Source organism: Serinus canaria, chromosome 21 (assembly GCF_022539315.1).
Source record: "Serinus canaria isolate serCan28SL12 chromosome 21, serCan2020, whole genome shotgun sequence".
In the NCBI taxonomy this organism is placed as follows: domain Eukaryota; kingdom Metazoa; phylum Chordata; class Aves; order Passeriformes; family Fringillidae; genus Serinus; species Serinus canaria.
Window position 1 is genome coordinate 1,582,698 of NC_066334.1, and position 21,410 is coordinate 1,604,107.

The 21,410-nt window shown below is 57.3% G+C and overlaps 2 protein-coding genes across 3 annotated transcripts in view; both read right to left on the reverse strand.

The window, feature by feature from the left end:
- Positions 1-7,085: 7,085 nt before the first annotated feature.
- KLHDC7A (kelch domain containing 7A) lies at positions 7,086-9,704 on the reverse strand. Its single transcript, XM_050982730.1, has 2 exons — positions 8,972-9,704; positions 7,086-8,887 (listed from the first exon to the last, which is right to left on the reverse strand). Exons 1-2 carry the CDS (start codon positions 9,702-9,704, stop codon positions 7,086-7,088), a joined length of 2,535 nt encoding a protein of 844 aa, XP_050838687.1.
- Positions 9,705-14,248: 4,544 nt separating this feature from the next.
- The window catches only part of IGSF21 (immunoglobin superfamily member 21), a 40,314-nt gene continuing 33,152 nt past the window's right edge, over positions 14,249-21,410 (reverse strand). For both annotated transcript variants that reach the window (XM_009095760.4, XM_050982524.1), the window contains 7 exons: positions 20,893-21,011; positions 20,189-20,304; positions 19,089-19,536; positions 16,502-16,587; positions 15,457-15,649; positions 15,327-15,365; positions 14,249-14,506 (listed from right to left, as the gene is read on the reverse strand). In XM_009095760.4, coding sequence (XP_009094008.1) covers positions 14,433-14,506; positions 15,327-15,365; positions 15,457-15,649; positions 16,502-16,587; positions 19,089-19,536; positions 20,189-20,304; positions 20,893-21,011 — 1,075 coding nt within the window. In that variant the 3' untranslated portion in view covers positions 14,249-14,432. The remainder of the gene's footprint in view (positions 14,507-15,326; positions 15,366-15,456; positions 15,650-16,501; positions 16,588-19,088; positions 19,537-20,188; positions 20,305-20,892; positions 21,012-21,410) is intronic.

Below are 21,410 nucleotides of genomic sequence, written 5' to 3' on the forward strand. Positions count from 1 at the left end.
GCCCAGGGAATGCCTGGGGCTGGGAATTTGGGATTCCCTCACACCCCAGGGTTTTCCAGGGGGTCAGAGCTGGATACAGATCCCAAGGGAACCCCAGGAGAAATGATCCCATGGGAAAAGATTCCTTTGGTTTCTCCAGGCTGTAAAAACTGCCCTGATCCCAGATTTCTGGAATTCCCAGAAATCACAAATTGGCTGGAATTCCCACCTTCCCCTTATGCTTTCTTCTCCCTGTCCTGCAGGAATTTGGGATGAATCCTGCACTGAGCCCTTCCCACAGAGAAGAAACCCGGCACAGCCTGGATAAATCCCTAAAATTCCAATATCCCCAAGTGTGGTCTCAGGGAAATTCAGGAATCCCAATGTTCTTCTTTCCAAGGTGATTTTTCCCAAGGCTGCTGGAATTCCTGCTTTTCCCTCCCCCTTTGGCATTCCCTGGGCACGGAGCTGCTCCCCGAGGGATCCAGCAGGATCCTCATGCTGGGATTCCTCAGGATGAGCCCAGATGGACCCAGGGGAAGCTCAGTGGAAAACCTCTGGGAAAATCAGGAATAAATCCCATTTTTCCTTAAAAATTCCAGGAATTCCTTTGAATTCCCATTTCTTTGGCTGCTCCTTGTTCATTCCTTAAACTCCCTTTTCCCTGGGAATTCCCATTCCTCGATTTCAAAGCCATGGAATTTTTTTCCGTGCCTGCTTTGTCCTGTTAGGATGAGGAGCACCGGGAATTAAAGGAATCCAGGATGCCTGGGAATAAAAACATTTTGGGAAAATGGCATCTGGGTGGATCCCAAGGAGGAGCAGGAGGGGAATTCCCACTTTTCCCTGGATGTTCCCTCATTCCCAAAACGCTTTTGGGCGGCTGAGAGGGAGAAGGGGCAGAAATTGGGAAAAAAACCCTCCAAAATTATGGAATTTTCAGCCTTTCCCTATGGAAATGGGAGGAATGAGGATCCTGCTCCCTGTCCATGTGGGAATGAAGGATTTGCTGGGATGAGGAGCTGGGAATTCCCAGATTCCTGCCAGTTTTGGGAATTTGACATCCCAGCTGAGCCCCGAAGATGTTTTGTGCCTTCCAAGTTTTTTCTGGGAAGCATCCAAGTCTTTGCCAGGACTTTTTCCCAGGGATAAAACATGATCTTTGCTGGGATGAAAACTCCTGGGAAAACCCTGGGTGTAATCTAGGAATAAAAATTCCGGGAAGATCCCTGAAGCTGCAAACAAAGCAGGAAAAAAACCGCTGGAAAAGCCAAAGGAAAAAAAAAATTGGGAATAATGCTGGGAAACCGGGAATAAATTCCGTTTTTCCATGTTTTCAACCGAGAGCCCCTAGATGGCAGCAGCGCCCCGGGGAAAAGCTCGGGAAAAGGGAATTTTGAGGATTTGGGAATTTTGAGGATTTGGGAATTTTGAGGCTCCGTTGGGCTCAGCTTCCATTGAAAAATTCCGAATTTTAAAATTCCTCCGGATTTCTGCTCTCCTGGATTTTTTTCTCCTCTCCTCATTCCCGGATTTTTCCCATTTTAGGGAAAATCCTCCATTGAAATCCCAAAATCAATGAATTTTCCTGAAGATCATAAGGACCCTAAAACAGAATTTGGGATCGAGATAATCCCAAATTCTGTTTTAGGGTCCTTATGATCTTCAGGAAATTCCTGGGATTCTTCATCCCCTTCTCCAGCGGGCCTGGAAAATCTGGATCCCCCAGGAAAGGAAAATTCCAAAATTCCATCCTCATTCTCCAGCTCCAAAATTCCCAGTGTGCAAAAAACCCCTGGAATTCAGTAAGAACACCTCGGCCTGGGTGGATTTTTATGGAATTTCTCCAGGATTGGGATTTCCAGTGCCACGCTGCTTTAGGGAAGCAAAACCCTGGAAGTCTCATCCCGGTGCAGGAAATTCTCCTCAAAAATCAGGACAGATCCCAAAACCCATGGAAATATCCCCAAAAAAGGAAGACAGACCCCTAATCCATGGAAATGCTCCTCAAAAACCCATGGAGAGGCTCCAATCCCATGGAGATGATTGGGGTGGGAATCCCACATGGATGCAGCTGGAATGGTGTGGGAATGCTGTGGGAATGGGATTGGGGTGGGAATCCCACGTGGATGCAGCTGGAATGGCGTGGGAATTTAGGGAATTGTGGATTTTTATGGATCCCATCCCAGGGGGCTGGAGATCTCCAGGAGAAAACTCCCTGGAAATCCCAATCCCAATTTCCCCCCTCCGGGCAGGGCCCTGTCCCTGTTCCCAGCTCTGTCCCCTTGGGATCTCTTGGGAATCTCTTGGGATCCCTCGGGGGGCACAGCCTGGGACAATCCCCTCTCCCTGCTGGCTCGGGATTCCAGGTGTTATTCTAGGAATTTCTCTGGATTGGACCATTCCCGGTCCCTGTGCAGTTCTGGAATTCCTGAAGGATGGAAATGGAAATTCCCAAATTCCCTGGATTCTGGTGGCACCTGCAGATTCAGGTTGGATTTCTGGAAAAATTTCTCCTTCCAGAGGGTTCGGAGCTGATCCGTCTCCCCACGGAATGGGAACATTCCCAAGGCTTCCAGAGCCCTGGGACAGTTTGGAAACGTGGAATTTTGGGATGTCTGAGCAGGATTTGATCCCTGGGGGTCAAATTTTGGTTATCCCGTGATCCTTTGGGATATTCCTTGATCCTTCAGGAACACCTCATCCCATTCCCATCCCGCTGCCATTCCAGCAGGATTTGGGATCAGGGATAACGATCCCAGGGACGGCTCCGGCTCCGGCTCTGGGATGGAGCTCCAGGAGTGGGTGAGGGGGATCCAGCAGTGCCTGGGGATCCCTGACCTCTCCCAGCCCTTTTCCAGAGCTTTTCCAGAGCCCCAGCTCCCCCTGGAATTCCGGCGGAGCCCTCGGAGCCAGCTCAGCTTTTCTTCCGTTCCCCGAGCCCGGCTCTGCTGACGCTTCCCGGGAGCAAATCCAGGGAAAACAGAGCGGAAGGGAAGGAGCTGAGGAAGCAGGACTGGGGAAAAGCTGGGAAGCAGAAATGATGGGAATGCTGAGGCGGCTCTGGATGCCTCCTGGGGTGTGCCGGGAATTCTGCTGGAGCTGCCAAAATTGTCCCGGAATGAACTTCTCCCGCTCACTCCCTGGATCCGGGGGTGGGAACAGGGAGAGCTCCCTGAATTCCAGCCGTTCCCAGAATTTCTGGAGTTGCAGCTGCAGACCCCCAACAATTCCAGGGATTCCCAGATTTTCAGGAGTCTCTGCTGTTGGAGAGTCCTTGCAATTCCAGGGATTCCCGGATTTTCAGGAGTCCCAGCTTCTGTCCCTGTTGGATCCAGGAACTCTCCCTGTTCCCATCCATGGATCCACGGTGACCTCTGGTTGTTCATCCTTGGATACTTCCAGAAAGATCCATGGGGAAGGTGTGGAGTTTATTGGGATACACCACGTCATTCCCAACCCTTTTCCCTGGAAATTGTGGCAGCTTTTCCAACCTTTCCATGAAAATCCAGGACATCCCAATGAAAAGGAAGGACCAAACCTTTGGGATTTGGGGTCAGGGAATGAACCAAACCTTTGGGATTTGGGAGCAGGGAAAGAACCAAACCTCCAGGATCTGGGAGACTTCCAGAGGCTCCTCCCTGTGCTGGGTTTGGGAACAGGGAATGAACCAAACCTTCGGGATTTGAGAGCAGGGAAAGGACCAAAATTCTGGGATTTGGGATCGGGGAGTGAATCAAATCTTCAGGATTGAAGAGCACAGAGTGAACCAAGCCTTTGGGATTTAGGATCAGGGATCGATCCAAACCTTTGGGATTTGGGATCAGGGAACCAACCAAACCTTTGGGATCTGGGTGCAGGGAATGAACCAAACTGTCCGGACTTAGCAGACTTCCAGAGGCGCCTCCCTGCGCTGGGTTTGGGAACAGGGAACTAATCAAACTTTTGGGATTTGGGAGCAGGAAACCAACCAAACTTTTGGGATTTGGGAGCAGGGAATGAACCAAAGCTTTGGGATCTGGGAGCAAGGAACTAATCAAACCTCCTGGATTTGGGATCAGGGATTAATCCAAACCTTAGGGATTTGGGAGAGAAGGAACCAAACCTTTGGGATTTGGGATCAGGAAACGATCCAAACCTTTGGGATTTGGGAAAGAAGGAATCAAACCTTTGGGATTTGGGAGCAGGGAACCAACAAAACCTTTGGGATTTGAAAGCAGGGAACGAAACGTCCTGGTCCGGGTGTGGGTTTGGATTTTCCTTTTCCCTTTATTTTCCCTCTCCCTCATCCCGAAGTCATTCCCACACACTCCCGGCCTGTGTGTCCTTCCCGGCAGGACAAGGCCAGGATGTCCCCGGGCGTTTTTAATCTCCCAAATGCTTCCCAAAATTAATCTTGGAGAGTGCAGGAGCGGGGGAGGGAGCGCTGCCCGCGCCCCGTCCTTGGCGCTGATCCCCCGGGAATGCGGGACCGGCGGGCAGGAAGGGGTTAAAGAGAAGGTGAAACTCGAAACGCACCGGGAGAAAGGCGGGATCTGGGAAAGCTTTCCTGGGATGGAAAACAACCCGATGTCCTCTGGAAGGGCTCCAGGGCCGTTCCCACCCGCCGGGAGCTCTCCTCTGCAGCGGTCACAGGGAAAGGGCAAAAATCGGGATTTGGGATGGGGACGCACGCTCCGAGGGGCTGGAAAGCTCCAACTCCGGGAATTCGCCGTGGGAAAAGCAGGAATGTGGGGGAGCACGAGCGAGAGGAGCAAGGAGTTAAATAATGATGGGAAAAATAAGAAGGTTTTGGGATTCATGGAATTTCTGGGTTGAAACATCCCCAAAAAAAAGAGACTCTGGGATGAGCGAGGTGGGAATTCCAGCCCGGCAGCAGTGGGATGATCCCTCTGGAATGGCCCCGGGGTGGGAGAAGGAGGCTGGAGTTGGACAAGGGATCAAACCTTCGGGATTTAGGAGCTGGGAACCAACCAAACCTTCGGGATTCGGGAGCGAATGAACCAAACCTTAGGAATTTGGGAGTGAGGAAAGGACCAAACCTTCAGGATTTGGGAGAGAATGAACCAAAACTTTGGGATTTGGGAGTGGGGAAAGAACCAAACCGTTGGGATTTGGGAGAGAATGAACCAAACCTTCGGGATTTGGGAGTGGGGAAAGAACCAAACCTTCGGGATTTGGGAGCAAAACCTCCAGGTCTGAGCGTGGGTTTGGATTTGTCCTTTTCCCTTTATTTTCCCCCTCCCTCATCCCTGTCCTTACCCCGGGTCCATCCCAGAGGGATCATTCCGCTGCTGCCGGGCCGGAATTGCCACTCCCACATCCCAGAGTCTCTTTTTTTGGGATATTTCAGCTGGGAAATTCTGTGAATCCCAAAAAAATCCTCCTGCTCCAAGAGATTCCTGCATTTCCCATGACGAGGAGGGGTCCCTCACCCACCCCCACCAGCAGAAGCAGCCTGGGCAGGTTTGTTAATTAACAAAGCCCCGGGTTAATTAATTACCGCTGCCCCAGGCTCATTAATTAACGCAGCTTCCCAAAGTTCCCTGCCCTCGGTCCAGAGGCTCCGAGCAGTTCCTGGAATCCTCCGGGAGCGCTTTGGGAGAGAACGTTAAGCCAGGCTCTCCTAAACCGCCCCGAGCAGCGCGAAATTCCCAAAAAAACCTGGAAGCCCCATCCCTCCTGGAATCCCCATCCCTGGAAGTGTCCCAGGCCGGGCTGGAGCAGCCTGGGGCAGTGGGAGGTGAAACTGGGGGGGAATTCAGGACCTTTTCCCCAGCCCCTCTGGAATTGTGGGACAAGCAGTGATTTCCTGAAAAAGCTGGGAAAAGGGGATGAGGGAGTGTGTGAGCCGGGAAATGCTGGGAAAAGGGGATGAGGGAATGTCTGAGCTGGGAAATGGGGATGAGGGAGTGTCTGAGCTGGGAAAACCTGGGAAAGGGGGATGAGAGAGAGTCTGCTCCCAAAAAAAACTGGGAAAAGGGGATGAGAGAGCATCTGCTCCCAGAAAAGCTGGGAAAGGTGGATGAGGGAGTGTCTGAGCTGGGAAAATCTGGGAAAAGGGGATGCTGGAGCGCTGCTCCCTGTTCGCCTCCCCGGGGCTGCCGGCCGTGCCTAATTAGCCATGTCGAACATGCAGCGCGCTCCTGCCTCCAATTAGGCTCGGCTTAAAACGAGGCGCGGGGTTCGTTTCACCGAATGTTCGCTTTAATTTAGGCCCAGCTGTGCCTAAACCCCGAGCGCCGCTTTACACAGAGATTAAACACAGACAGCGCTCCGAGGAGGAGGTGAGAAATAACGAGATAAGAGATCAGAGATAACGAGGCCAGCCCCAAACGAGGCCAGCCCCAAACTCTTCCCAGGGTGGGTGAGGCGTCCCAGTGACGCTGGCGGAGCTTTGGCGACCTCCACCCTGAACCACTCCCCATCCGTGTCCGGGTCAATGTTCCCCACCCGGAGCCTGAGTCAGGTCTAAATCAGGTCCCGAAGGGTGCCCGGACAGCTGGAGCCCGCGGAGATCCGGGATTTGCTGCCGCCCAAACAAACACGGCCCGGTTGAACCTCCCCTGAGCAAACGAGTCCGCCCAGCTCCTCCCGGCGCTTCCTGGAGCCTCCTCCGGGCTGCGATTCCCGGCAGCGCCCGAGGGTCTGATCCCTTCCTCCTGCCTGGGGTGAGGAAAGAGGCCGGATCCAAGGGTTTGGTCTCTTCCTGCATCCTGGGTTGGGGAAGAGGTCAGATCCAAGGGTTTGGTCTCTTCCTGCATCCCGGGCTGGGGAAAGAGGTCAGATCCAAGGGCTTGATCCCTTTCTCCATGCCAGGGAATGGGGAGAGGCTGGATCCAAGCGTTTGATCCCTTCCTCCAGCCTGGGGTGAGGGAAGAGGTCAGATCCAAGGGTTTGATCCCTTCCTGCATCCTGGGGTGGGGAAGAGGCCGGATCCAAGGATCTGATCCCTTTCTCCATGCCAGGGAATGGGAAGAGGCCGGATCCAAGGGTTTGGTCCCTTCCTACACCCCAGGGTGTGGGAATAAGTCGGGTCCATGAAGGGGTTGCACAGCTCGGCCTGGGCGCTCCTTCTCCGGCTGCCACCGCTCCCTGGGGACCCCTCAGGGCCGCGGTGGCTCCGTGCCCCCCTCGGGCAGCACCAGGACCGAGGGCAGGAGGCTCCCGTGGGGCGCCGGGAAGGGCCGCAGCTCCTTGGCCCCGAAGCGCGGCGAGACGGGGTCGGCCAGGAAGCGGAGATGGAAGCCGCGGCCCAGGCAGTGGACGAGGCCGCCCAGGGCGGCGCAGCGCAGCCCGGCCGGCTCGGGCAGGGGGTGGCTGCCACAGCGGTACCACAGCCTGGCGCTGGCGCTGCACCGCGACACGGCCACCTCGGTGCCGCCCACGCCGCGCCGCAGCTGGAAGCGGTACAGGAACCCGTGGGCGCTCACCAGCTCGGCCGTCCTGTCCTTGTCGCCGACGGCCGGGCTGGCGGCCCAGCTGTCCCCGCGGGTGTCGTAGCGCAGCAGCAGCGAGCGCAGGGTGCCCCCGGTGACGTAAATGTCCCCGTCGCAAGCGGTGGCCGCGTGGGCCACGGCGAAGGTGTCCCGGGGCAGGGCGGCGGCGAAGGCCCAGCGGTCGCGCCGGGGGTCGTAGCGCTCCATGGTGGCCAAGCACTCGCCCCCGATGGCGTAGAGGTGGCCGTCCAGGGCCACCAGCTGGCAATGTGGCCGCGCCTGGCGCAGGGGACAGATGTCGCGCCAGCTGTCGCCCAGGGGGTCGTAGCAGAGCACGCGGCGCGAGGGGCTCCGCTCCGGGCCCGCGCCCTCCCAGCCGGGCACCACGAACAGGTAATTGAACATGGAGCACACGGCACAGCCCCGCCCGGCCACCTCGGCCGGCAGCTGGCACAGCTGGCACCAGCGGTCCCCGTCCTCGTCGTAGTAGCAGAGGCGGCCGCGGCGGTGGCCGGGCTCGGCCGGGGGGACATCGGCCACCACCAGGCGCGGCCGCCCGCGGCTCCGGAGCGCCGGGAGCAGCTCCCGCTCGCCGGCGTTGAGGCGGCCGTAGATGGCCGGGGAGCGCAGCACCTGCAGGAGGTGGTCGCTCATCACCTGGAGCGCGGCGTCCTGCAGGGCCCGCAGCTGCTGCGCCTTGGCCGCGCGCAGAACCTCGGAGCAGTTCCCCAGGTGCACCTGGCCGGGCGGTGACACCTGGCACGGCTCAGGACCCGCAGCTGGAACCCCACCGGGCAGCGGGAGCTGGGGGGAGATCCCCGGGGTGCTGCTCTTCCTGTCGGGAGAAGGTGGCTCGGGGGGGCTCTCCGTGCCCTCCTGTGGAGCTGAGGAGGGGTCGGGATCAGGAGTTTCCAAAGCTGGATTCTCCCCCTGGGTTCCGGGGCTCCACGGCTCTGCCTGGCCCTGCTCCCCGTGACACTGAGATGTCCCCGCAGGGACGAAGGGCAGGGACGTCCGCCTGGACACCGACTCGGAGGTGGACTGCACGAAGTAGTCGTAGACTTTGCCCCGCAGGCCAGGCCTGGGCGAGCTGTCCCTGTCCTTGTCCCGGCGCTCCGGGATGAAGTTCTCCTCCACCTGGATCTTGGCCACGGAGGAGAAGCAGTAGGAGGTGTCCGAGCCCGCCTCGCTCGCCGTCAGCAGCAGTCCCAGGCTGGAGGTGACGCTGAGGGTCCGGACTGTCCCCGTGCTGTTCTCTCTGCTCCTCCCTGCTCCAGCCGGATCCTGCTCCGTGCTCTGGGCGCATCCATCCCCCTCTGTCCGAGCGTCGGGAATCCCTGGGGAACGCCGGGAGCTCGGGGCAGATGCGTCCTTCCCTGCGGGGCTGTCCCGGCCTCCGGCCACGGCCCCGGGGTCGTGAGAGCCCAGATCGCTTCCCAACGACATCCCCGGCTCACTTCCCACCTCCACTCCCGCCTTGCTTCCAAGATCTCTTCCCAGACAAATTCCCGGCTCACTTCCCAGCAAAATTTCTGCCTTCCTTCCCAGCTCACTTCCCAGCTTGTTTCCCGGTTCACTTCCCAGCTCAGTTCCCACTTCAATTCCTGCCTTACTATCCAGCTTGCTTCCCGGTTCATTTCCCAGCTCGATTCCTGACTCAATTCCCAGTTTATTTCCCAGCTTGTGTCCCAGCTCTCTTGTCTGCTCACTTCCCGACTCATTTCCTGGCTTCGTTATCAATTTGCTTCCTGGCTCACTTCCTGGCTTTCTTCCTGGATTGTTTCCCGGCTTGATTCCCAGCCTGCTTCCCGGCTCTTTTCCCAGCTCGCTTCCCGTCCTGCTCCCGGGATCACTCCCCAGCTCAACCCCCGCCTCACCTTCTGATTTAATTCCCAACTTCCATCCCAGTTTCCTTCCCAACTCCCTTTCCATCCTGGCCGGACCGAGCGGAGCTTTCCTGGGAATCAGCTCCGAATCCACCTCCTCTCCTTCCTCCTCCTCATTCCTTGGAAAGCTCTGCTCCCCGCCGAGAGCCGCGTGCCGCATCCCGGGGCCATTCCCAGACTTGTCCCACCCATCCCTCCTGCTCCTCTTCCTCAGGGCCCCATCCCCATCCCCATCCCGGTTTTCTCGCTGCTCTCCCGGCGGGATTTTTCCCGGGGGAGGCGAGCGGTTCCTATAAAACCTGAAGGCCAGGGACAGGAGCAGCAGCGCGGCCGCCGACAGGAGCAGCTTCCCGGGCAGCTGCATGTCCGAGTGCCAGGCCGGGGGCACCCGCTGGGGCATTTTTCCATGCGGGAATGCCGAGGAGCCGATTAATGATTTGCCGGGAGAGGCCGGAGCGCGGCGAGCTGGGACAAGGTGACTTTGAGCGGGCAGAGCTGGCTGGAGGCTTCCGGAGGAGCCGCGAATGTTTGGGATGGGCTGGGCTCCAGGGAAAGGTGCAGCCCGGGGCCGGCTCTGTTGGCCCGGGAAACAGAGAGAGAGGCTCGGGGAAGGGCGCAAAGGCAGGAAAAACATCCTCGGGGAGCTGCTTCTCTCTGTGGTGCTTTAAAAAGGGTCACGCAATGAAAAAAGGGGGAAAAGAAAAAAGTTGTTGTGCCCAGCGAAGGCTCCTCATCCCCCTCGGTGCTCCCGGAAAAGGGAGGGAGCAGCAGCCGGGAGCCCTTTGGGCTGATGCCGAGCAGCTGCTCCGCGGCACGGCCGGGTGACGGATTCAGCAGCTGATTCAGTGATTAATTAATTCAGTGATTAATTAATTCAGCGGCCCTCGTTTGCCGCGCGCTGCCTAACGAGGGCTGACGGGAAAGAGCCCCGGAGCTTGTGGGGTCTCTCGGAGGCCGCCGTGGAAGTGGCGGGGAAGGAGGAGCTGGTGGGAAAGGAGCTGGGGGCGTCGGGAAGGGGAAAATCCGGGAGCTGGGCGGGAAATCGGGGCTGGAGTTCAGCTGTGGGCACGAGGAGAGGAGTGAAGGAAGGAATAAAAGCAGGGAGAAATTCGGGATGGGAAGGGATGGGAGTTGTCATTCCTGAGGGATGCTGCAGGGATCAGAGTCACCGTGGGGAAACTGAGGCACGGCAGGGCTGCCTTCTCCCCCCGGGAAGGTGCTGGGGTGGATCCGCTCCCGGCCTGAATTCCGAGGATTTCGGGGAATTCTTGTCCCCAAGACGACAAAAGTGGGAGCACGGTGAGGGGGAAGGCGGGAGCCTGGGGAATGGCATCGCTGCCAAGGGAGCGGAACTCAGAGGGGTCCGACCCAGGGGAACACCCGAGAGAGGCGGGAAGAACGGGGGAAGAAAGAGCTGAACTGGGCGTGGGTGGAAGCTCCAGTTTTCACTCGGGGACTCGCTCCCTGCTGCGATTCTCCCCAGGGATGAACCCAGGGGATGTGGGGGGTGTGCGGGTCCCAGCCCGTGGGTGGCTGCGGTGCGAGGGGGCCTTGCCAGGGTCTCCAGTGGGAGGTGGGAGCTCAGGAATTCATTCCCGGTGTCCTCAACTTCCCAAACCTCACCCCAACGGAGCAGCCGATCCCCACCAGCCTCTTCCCGAGATTTTGGGATGGGGAGGAGCCTCTGAACACCCCCGGGGCAGATTCTCCACCATCCCTGGCATCCCTGAGTGCCGAGGCGTCCGCCTGCCCAGGCTGGGGTGCTGAAATTCCCGGGAAGGCTGGAATTCCCGCTGTGGAGGGGATGGGGCTGGGTCCCCTGACCCTCCAGCTGGAGGATCCTGTCCTAAACACCGAAAATGTTTTTATATCCCTGAAAAGGGAGAGCAGGAATGGCCCCTCCGGGCTGGCTCAGCACTTAGCGATCCCTGTGCTCGTCCCTGCTGGGAACGCAGATCCACCAATGGAGGATATTTAGGACTTTTTATTTAGGATTAATTTAGGATATTTAGGGGAATATTTGGGATGCTGTCCCCTCGCGTGGGGAAATGCAGCACAGGAGAGCTTGGGGGAATTAAAACATTTCACTTAACAGCCGGGTTTTGGAGCACGGCTGGTCTCATGCATCCAAAACAGCGCCAGCCAAGCCCACACGGCCTCTCCTCCATCCTGCTGGGGACAGAGCCCCAAAATCCACCCCTGGGAAGCTCGGTTTGGCCAAAACCTCGGGAAAACTGGAATTTGTCCTGCCTGGAAAGCCGGACTGTGCTGGAGCTGAGGGAGGAGGGCCGCGTGTGGAGTCTGGGCACGCGTTCCAGGCCTCGGCTAATTGGGAAAGGGTCTGGCAGCCGCGACCTCCCGGGCCCTTCACCGCTCCTGCCGGGGCTTTCATCCCGCGGCTGGATCTACAAAGATCCCGGCGCTTGGGAGCCGGGGAGGAGGAGGATGAATTATTCATGTGCTCGGCAGCCCCGCGAACCAAGCCGGCAACGAGGGGGGAGGCGGGGGAGGCGCCGAGCGAAGCTCCCGCTGACTTTCCTGCAGGGCCGGAGCACCCCCGGTCCCTGCTATCCCAAAGAATCCTCGGATTCCGCTGGATAAATCCCAGTTTATCCCTGCCTGCGGTGTGCGGGGAGCGGGAGAAGCGGCGCTGACGTCTCGGCGCTTGTGACTCTAATTGAGCGTAATTACCTCTTCCAGATCTGCTAGAACCTTTTTCAAAGTCCCCTGGAATTCGGGAGCGTCGATAGCGCCGCTCCTTTGGGGTTTGCAGCCGCCGTCAGCCCCTCGCGAAGGCGCTGCGGTCTCGGTGTTTTTTTTCCGAGCTAATCAGATCTCCTCGGAAGGTTGTCAGGAGCGGATCTGTCAGCTCTCATCAATAATGGAACAACCTGAGCCGCTCCTTTCCCCTCCAGCCTCCTCCTGCATTATTCACTGCCGGCGCCTCCAACAACGGGATCGGGAACGGGGAAAAGGGGGGAAATTGGGGTCCTCTGCCATTACCTGCAGGGAGGGGATGGGGAGGGGAAGGTGGGTCCAGCACGGCGTGGATGGTTCCCTTTGGGTGGGACTGTGGAATGGAATCCCTTCGTGTGCCTTGTTTTGGCAGGAATTCAGGAAAGCAGGCAGCAGCTCTGCCCCAAAATGGGGAGAAATTCCCAAATCCCCTCACTCTTCTGCCTGTGCTGGCAGACTCGGAATGTCCCAGCCTTTGGTGGATCCATCCACGCCAGGAGATCCATCCCTTTTCCCAGGGATTCTTCCCAGAGCATCCCGAATTGGGGTGGGTTTGGGGTGCAGGCCCACCCAGCCCGGCGTTCCTGTCCCAGCCGCTGGCTGGGGACATCCCAGCGCTCCCGGGGTGGCACCGAGCGGAGCCGGTGGTGGCCCCGCCGCTGGAATTGCTCCTCGTTTCCACGGGAATGCTCCTCATTTCCACGGTTCTGGGCTAAACCGGCCACATTTGCATTCAAATGGAGCTTGGAAAGGCTGGAAATGCTCGCTTTTCCAAGCGGGAAGGCCTAATGGCTGTTTAATCCTGGCGGTTGTTTAATTAGGGAGGGATGAGGCTGCTGGAGCGGCTCAGATCCATGAGGAAGGCCGGAAGGATCCGTGGGAGGGGCTCTCCAGAGCGTGGGGGGAAACTGAGGCAGGGAGAATTCCTGAAGAAGCAACGCTTCCTCTGAAAAAATGAAGATTTTTCTTCCTGTCCGTGGAGTGGAAGCGCAGATCCGATGGGATTGGGATGTTTGGATGCCGTTCCTTCGGGGTGGAAGCGGAACTGCTGATCCTCCCACACATCCCAGCCAGTCCTGGCCCAACTGCTCCCAGTCCGAAGGGTAAAACTCTGGGATTTTGTATGGGAAGGAGCTCTGGAGCTGCCGTGGGCTCGTTCAGCTCCTCCGAGGCTGGGAAAGCAGCGAGGCTGGCAATGGAGCGGGGAAGGGCTGGAATCTGCTTAATAATAATTAATCATCACGGTGATAATGATGCTTAGCGCTCGTGCGGGGCTTTGGGGAGATGAGACACCACACGGCTGCCAAATAATCCTCCAGGATTACGAGTTCCCAGAGGAAAAGGCTTGGGAGCGCCCCATCCTCGGGATCCTTTCCCCCCAGGACATCCCAGCCCACAGCCGGGTGCTCCAAATCGAGGAAAAGGCTGGAAAACCTCCAGGACTGGGGCAAAACCACCTGGATTTGGCCAGGAGCCGTCGTGGTGCGGGATTGACGCCATCCCGGGATAGGGCATGGCGGGAATGGCCGGATCAGGCCCGTTTCCATGGGGACAGCCGGCCACCAGGGGCCCGGCGCCGACGGGACACGCTGCCCGCTCGAGTGTGAGCGCTGACATTTGGGGTCGGGAGCCGCCTGTCACTTGTCATTCCTCAGCCAGCCCGGGACCAGCGGCGCGCACGGGCCCTGGCTCCCAGCACAGCCGGAATCCCGCCGGATAAACCCAGTGATCCACGGCTTTGGGCTCCCGGTGCCGCCTCCGCCGCCTCGGGAGGGCTGGGGACGGGTGAGGGTCCTCATCCTGGAACGTCTCGGGGCAGTGGGAATGCTGCACGTGGGTTTTTCCAGGGAAAATTTGGTCCTTGAATCCTCAAATTCTCCTGCTCCCCCTTCCAAGACCTTGCAAAGCTCCCGAGACGGAGCTGGGAACGCCGAGATAGAGCTGGGAATCCTGAGACGGAGCTGGGAATTCCAAGATAGTGCCAGGAACCCCGAGACAGAACTAGGAACACCGAGATGGAGCTGGGAACCCTGACACACAACTGGGGATCCCAACACGGAGCTGGGAACCCTGAGACACAACTGGGGATCCCAACACGGAGCTGGGAACCCTGAGACACAACTGGGAATCCCAACACGGAGCTGGGAACCCCGAGATGGAGCTGGGAATCCCAGCACAGGTAAAACATGAATTACGACCTTCTCCCAGAAGAGGTTTTCCTTTTTCCCTTTAATTCAATCGTCTGAGGAAGCCAAGACACGGAAAGAGACCGAAACTGTCGAGAGTATAGAAAAAAAAAGAGCGGGAGACCCGATGGCTGGAGGCAGGAATGCCGGGAGGAGCCGGACATGGAGGCAGAGGAGGAGGAAGAGGAGGAGGAGGAGGTGAAGCTTCACGTGAGCTCCAGGATCACTGTCAGGGTGAGCGCCAAAACGAATCTGAAGCCGCAGTGGCCGGGAAGTGAACCTGGAGAGGAGGAAAAAGGATCAGGAGTTCACGGAGCTGCATCCCAGTGCTGGGGTTCAGAGCAGGACGGGGACACCACTGGTTAGGAGGGGATCCCACCCCAAAAGTTGGCCTAGGGTTGGGTGGGGTCAGGTGGAGATCAGGGATGGGATGGGAGCATCCGCGGGGTCCCTTTTGGTGCAAGGATGTTCCTGAGGACACTGGAGAGGGCTGGGAATGAGGAGAGATGGGAAAGGGCTTGGGATGAGGTGAGGAGAGATGGGAAAAGGCTTGGAATGAGGTGAGGAGAGATGGGAAAGGGCTTGGGATGAGGTGAGGAGAGATGGGAAAGGGCTTGGAATGAGTCTAGGAGAGATGGGAAAGGGCTTGGAGTAAGTCAAGGAGAGATGGGAAAGGGCTTGGGATGAGGCCAGGAGATAGAAAAAGGCCTGGAATGAGGCTAGGAGAGATGGGAAATGGCTTGGAGTGAGTCAAGGAAGGATGGGAAAGGGTTTGGGAGGAGGTGAGGAGAGATGGGAAAGGGCTTGGAATGAGTCTAGGAGATGGGAAGGGGCTTGGGATGAGGTCAGGAGAGATGAAAAATGGCTTGGAATGAGGCTAGGAGATGGGAAAGGGTTTGGAATGAGGCTAGGAGAGATCAGAAAAGGCTGGGATGAGTCAAGGAAGGATGGGCAAGAGCCTGGGAGAAGGCAAGGAGGGATGTGTGAGGGCTTGGAGTGAGACAAGGAGAGGCGGCGCAGGGCAAGGCCAGGCCCTCTCCGCACGGCCCTTCCCTCCCTGAGCGTCTCCATGGAAATCCCGGTGCACCAGCACCACTCACCGTTGGAGTCTTCTGGTCCTCTGGGAATATTGGGATTTTCTAAAGGGAAACAAAGAGCAGAGAGAGGAGGTTGGGGGAGGAGCCATGCAGGGAGCGCGGAGGGCGCGGCGGGGCCGCGCTGTGGCCGTACCGAAGACGATGAGGCGGGTGTGGGTGTCGGTGGAGCCCAGCGGGTTCTGGGCCGTGCAGCGGTACATGGAGCCGTTGAGCTCGGCCGGGACCCGCTCCAGCACCAGCTCCTTCCCGTCGTGCTCCGCGCTGCCGTCCAGGAGCCGGCTCCCCACGCGCGTCCAGGTGAACAGCGGCTCCGGGAACACCTCGTTCTGCAGGGAGAGGGGGCTGGAGATGGAATCAGCACATCCACCTTGGGCTTGGGCTTGGGGCTGGGGTTGGGTTTAGGTCTGAGCCTGAGCTTGAGTTTGGGTCTGAGCCTGAGTCTGGGTTTGGGTTTAGGTTTAAGCCCGAGCTTGAGTTTGGGTCTGGGTCTGAGTCTGGGTTTGAGGCTGGGCTTGAATTTGGGTCTGGGTCTGAGTCTGGGTTTGGGTTTGAGTCTGACTTTGGGTCTGAGCTTGAGTTTAGGTCTGAGTTTGCATTTGGGTTTGGGTCTGGGTCTGGGTTTGATTCTAAGTCTCGGTTTGAGTTTGGATTTGGGTTTGGGTTTGAGTTTGGGTTTGGGTCTGAGTTTGGTTCTTGGTGTGGGTCTGGATCTGGGTTTGAGTCTGACTTTGGGTCTGAGCTTGAGTTTAGGTCTGAGTTTGTATTTGGGTCTGGGTCTGGGTCTGAGTCTAAGTCTCGGTTTGAGTTTGGGTTTGGGTTTGAGTTTGGTTCTGGGTGTGGATCTGGGTCTGAGTCTAAGTCTGGGTTTGAGTTTGGGTCTGGGTTTGAATATGGTCTGGGTCTGAGTCTGGGTTTAGGTTTGAGTTTGGATTAGAAGGGACCTTTAAGCTCCTCCCATCCCACCCCGTGCCAAGGGCAGGGACACCTCCCACTGTCCCAGATTGCTCCAAGCCCCACCCAACCTGTCCCTGGACACTTCCAGGGTGGAACAGCCCCAACTTTGGCCAACCCATCCCAACATGGGGACCGTGATGCCACCAAGGCCACCAAGCCCAGCCCACACCCACATCCTCGGATCACGGCTGTCCGTTGGCCTCCGTGGCTGTGGGAATGCTGACCTGGAAGCCCTGCACGAGGATCCGCACCGTGTCCCCCACACGTGCCCTCGTCGGGGTCATCGTGATCTTCGGACCCTTGGGAGCAACTGCACAGGAAGGGGACAGGAGGAGCCGTCAGAGCCGCGCGACATTCCCGGTGCCGGGGCTGCCCTTGGAGGGGTTAACGAGGCTCTGATGGATGATCCCAGCGAGGGGTGGCAGCCAGGGGGGTGACAGCGCCATGACTGATGGCCGGGATGAGTGACACCGGAATGACAGATGGACAGGGAGGGAAGGACCCCCCAGGCGGGAGAACTGGAGAAGCGTGAGGCTGATGGATGGCTGGGATGGGATGGATTGATGGCAAGGAGTTATTTCCCAACCAAACCCTTCTCCACTCAGAAAAAAAGGCCAGAAGGATCAGGTTGGTTTGAAGCCAGGGAGATGGACACCTCAGAGGAACATTCCCAAAAAACGTGGCCTTGGTGAGTCTCACCAGGTGCTGTTAGCACAGGAGACAAAGCCTGGCTGGCACAAAATCCCAAGGACAGCGTGGAAAAAAACGGGAATGCCTTTTCCCATGCCAGACTAGGGATGCTCCTCCGCTGGGATGGAGGGACACCACACAGGACCTGCTCCTGCTTCCACCTGGGGCTGTGTGGATGTCCCTGCTGGGCCAGAAGTGGGATGGGACATCGCAGGAGCTCCCTGGACTTTCATGGAAGGAGAAGGGGAAATGGGCAGGAGCGAGGCTGCGCTTCGGATGTGCCACCTTTGTCCATCCAAGCTTTGTCATGGATGGGACAAAACGGACCAGGATGTGTCCCCAGCAGGACACGGAGGGACAAAGAGCCACCAGGGAGCTGTGGTGGAGGACACTGGGAGCCCTTGGAGTGGCCATCCCTGCCCTGGGGTGCTCTGCCTGGACACCCTGAGACCATGGACTGCTCTTTCCATGTGGGATGGGGCCCTCTGGAGCAGGACCAGGCAGGATGTGCTGAAGGTGATCCCACCACGCCCTGATTTGGGACAAAAAGGCAGATTTTGGGTTGGTGTTGGGTGTAATGCAGCTTTTATTGGGAGTATCTTCTCTTTTATTGGGAATCTGTATTTCCTATATACCCATGGTGTGTATTTGTACTGTGAATGCAGGGAAAGGGTTAAGGGGATCTTCTGGGATGGTTCCCCAAAAACTGGGTGTGGATGGGCACCCAAGGAGCTGCAAGGACACCCCCGGGATGAGGAGAGCCCTGGATTTGGGGACTGGGGACAATGTGGGATGAGCTTTGCCAGTCCAGGTCTTAGACCTCCTGGGCAAGAGCAGCAAAGCCACGAGGTCTTGACCTTGGATCTAAACCCGAAGAGCTCCAGGAAGTGGGAAAATGCAGGATTTCCGTATGTTTTGGATTCTGGGGAAGAGATTAAATGCCAAGATGTCGGGAAGCCAAGGAGAAGCTCTCCAGGAGATGATGAGGAGCCAAGTGCTCCGCTTGGCCTGGAGCAAAGCCCAGGCTGCTCCACCTGGCTGGAGGCTGGGAGAGCCTTTCCAGAGGGATGTCCTGAGGCTGCAAAGCCCCGTGGAGAGCTCAGCCTCTTCCAGAGGGAGCCGGGAGAGGGGAGGGGAGCCTCAGGCAGGGTGAGAGGTGGTGATGGACCCGTGGATCCCAGGAGCTTCTGCTCCTCCAGGGACCTGGGAATGCGGGGAGCCAAATTCCCTGGCTTTGATCCCATCAACCTGTCACAGCTCCACAGGCAGGAGCCAGCTCGGGAATTCCCTCCCTGGCAATTCCCACTAGGATGAGCTTTGTGGAGGCCAGTAAGGGTCATGGGATGTCCTTGGATCTCCTGAGGATGGAGGTGACAGCTCCATCCTCAGCTCCAACACTCTTTTCCTGCTCGTCCTGACACAGATTCCCCAAAAATCCATTTTTTTATCCCAGCAAACCCCACCCTAAATACTGCCCATGGCTGGAGGGCCATAAACACCTGGAAAATCCCTTCTTCTTCCTGATGGACATCCCAGATTCCCTCCTCTCATCACAAGATTTGTGGAACCTTGGCATCACCACCTCTATCCCAGTGCAGCCCCATGGGGTCCCCATGCGTGCCTGAAAGCCCCCAGAAGAAAAGGAAAAGGACAAAAGGAGAGAGAAAATGGGTGCAAGGGAGGCAAAACATGTGGAATTAAAACAAAATGTCAAAAAAAATGGGGGGAAAAGCGCCAAAAAAAAGAAAAAGAAAGACAAAAATGAAAAAAAAAAAAAAGGAACCAAAAGAAAAAATAAAGAAAAACTGGAGAAAAAAGCAAAAAAAAAAATTAAAAACCCCAAAATTGAGAGGAAAATAAAGAAACAAAAAGGAAAAAGCAAGAAAAAAAGAAAAACAGGCCAAAAATAGTGAAAAAAAATTTAGAAGACCAAACATGGGTGGAAAAGGCAAAAAATGGGAGGGAAAGGCCAAAAAATTGAGAGAAAAGCCAAAAACTGTAGAGAAAGTCCAAAAACTGAAAAGAGAAAAGCCAAAAAAAAAAAAAAAAAGAAGAAAAAAATCCAGCGAAACGAACAAAAGTGCCTAAAACCCAGGAAAAGCCCCAAATGTGTTGGCTTACCTAGCGTGACCTCAGACTGCATGGGCATGGAGAGCGCCGGGTGCTTGACCTCGCAGCTGAAGAGCGCCTCGTTGTCGATTTGGGGGTTCAGGGTCCACGTGAGGGTGGCCCGGGCCTCGACGGTGCCGTCGCTGACGGGCGCGTGCGTGTGCCGGAAGTAATAGATGGGCTCGGCCATGTGCACCCAGCGCGGGAATTCCCGGCTCACCACCGTCTCGGGAATGCTTTCCGTCACCGCATCCCGCTCGGCCGCCAGCCCCCGCGGCGGATCCGCCGTGGGAAAGGGGTTCCCCATTCCCAGCTCGCCGTCGGCCGCCAGGGATTTGGGCACCTTGGTGTCATCCAGGTCGCGGTGCAGGAGGCTCCGGGGGGCCCAGCTGCTGGCGCCGGCCGGCGGCTCCGGCAGCGGGGTGGCCTCGATGGGCTCCCCGTCCCGCTTGAAGTACACCTGGAGGGGACAAAGGGGACGATCAGTGTGGTGGGCGCGTGCTCAGTGTCCCTTTGGATGGAACTCGAGGTCCTTCCCCCACTCACAAATCCCAAAGTTTGGTTCATTCTCTCCCAAATCCCAAAGGTTTGGTCCTTTCCCCACTCCCAAATCCCAAAGGTTTGGTTCATTCTGTCCCAAATCCCAAAGGTTTGGTTCATTCTCTCCCAAATCCCAAAAGTTTGGGTTATTCTCTCCAAAATCCTGAAGGTTTGGTTCATTCTCCACTCCCAAATCCCGAAGGTTTGGTCCTTTCCCCACTCCCAAATCCCAAAGGTCTGAAAAGTTTGGTTCATTCTCTCCCAAATCCTGAAGGTTTGGCCCTTTCTCCACTCCCAAATCCCGAAGGTTTGGTTCATTCTGTGCTCCCCAATCCCAAAGATTTGGTTTGTTCCCCACTCCCAAATCCCAAAGGTCTGGTTGGTTCCCTGCTCCTGAATCCCAAAGGTTTGGTTCTTTCCCCACTCCCAAATCCCACCATCTCCATGGAAAGATGGGATCTGGGGGGCGGGTTTGGCCTGATGGAAGAGCACAAGGATCTGGTGGATTTTCCAGAGGAGGTGTTGGGTTATTCCATGTGCCAGTGGGAGGGATGATCCCGCTGGGAGCTCACCAGTGGCGCGGGCTTCCCGCCGGACACCACGCACACCAGGGTGAAGTTCTGTGCCTGGTAGCGGCTGAAGGGCGCCGGGGTGTCCGCGGCCAGCACCGAGATGGACGTTGGGGGAGCTGCAGGGGCAGAGACAGGAGGTCAACAAGGAGCCCTCAGCCATGCCCATCCCATCCTCATCCTTCATCCTCATCCCCATCCTCATCCCCATTATCATCCTCATCCTTGTTCCTATTCCCATGCCCATTCCATGCTCCCATCCGTGTTCCCACCCTCAATCCATTCCTTGTCCTAATCCCTGTCCCTATCCCTATCCATGTCCTGTCCCCATCTTCATATCAATTCCCATGAGCATCCTCAGCCCTCTCCCCACTCCATCCTCACCCTCATCTCCATCCCTGTCCTTGTCCCCATCACTGTCCTTGTCCATGTACCTGTCCTTGTCCCCATCCCATCCTCATCCTCATCTCTATCCTTGTCCATGTCCCCATCCCCATCCCATCCTCATCCTCATCTCTATCCTTGTCCATGTCCCTGTCCTTGTCCCCATTCCCATCCCCATCCCCATCCCATCCTCATCCTTGTCCCCATCCCCACCCCCATTCCTACCCCCAAGGATGGCAGGACGATCCCAATCCCTGCTGTTCCTGCACCCTGAGACCCCGCAGTGGTTTTCCCTCAATCCTAATCCCAATCCCAGCGCTCACCCATCACGTTCAGGAACACATTCCCGGAGGCCAGGACCACCTTTTCCCTCGTGGCTCGGTCGTAGATCCCCACGTGGCACTCGTAGGGACCATTGTCCGAGATCCGGACCTCGGGAAGGCTGTGGAGGAGAACAGCGCTCACCACTCCATCCCCACCTTGTTTTCCCGTGGGATTCATCCGTTGGCGCCGGGATAGCGCGGAGTTGGACAGGGATCAATAAACTCCTAATAACTCCAAAGGCTGCGGGAGGAGCTCGGGAATGCTTTAGCAGCGGGAGATCCCCGGCACTGACAGCTCCTCCGAGGGGAAGGAATTGCGTTATTGGAAGGAGACGTGGATGGAGCACAAATCCACGGCCACAGACATCGCCTGCCCGCGGATGCCAATGGGAAACCTTGACACTGGTCCTGCCAGGCCACCCCAGCACAGCAAATCCCAAATCCCAGTGAACCCGCAGCACGCATCGATCCACCTTTTATCTGGAGGGGAAAAACAGGAGAGGAGGTGTTGTGCCAAA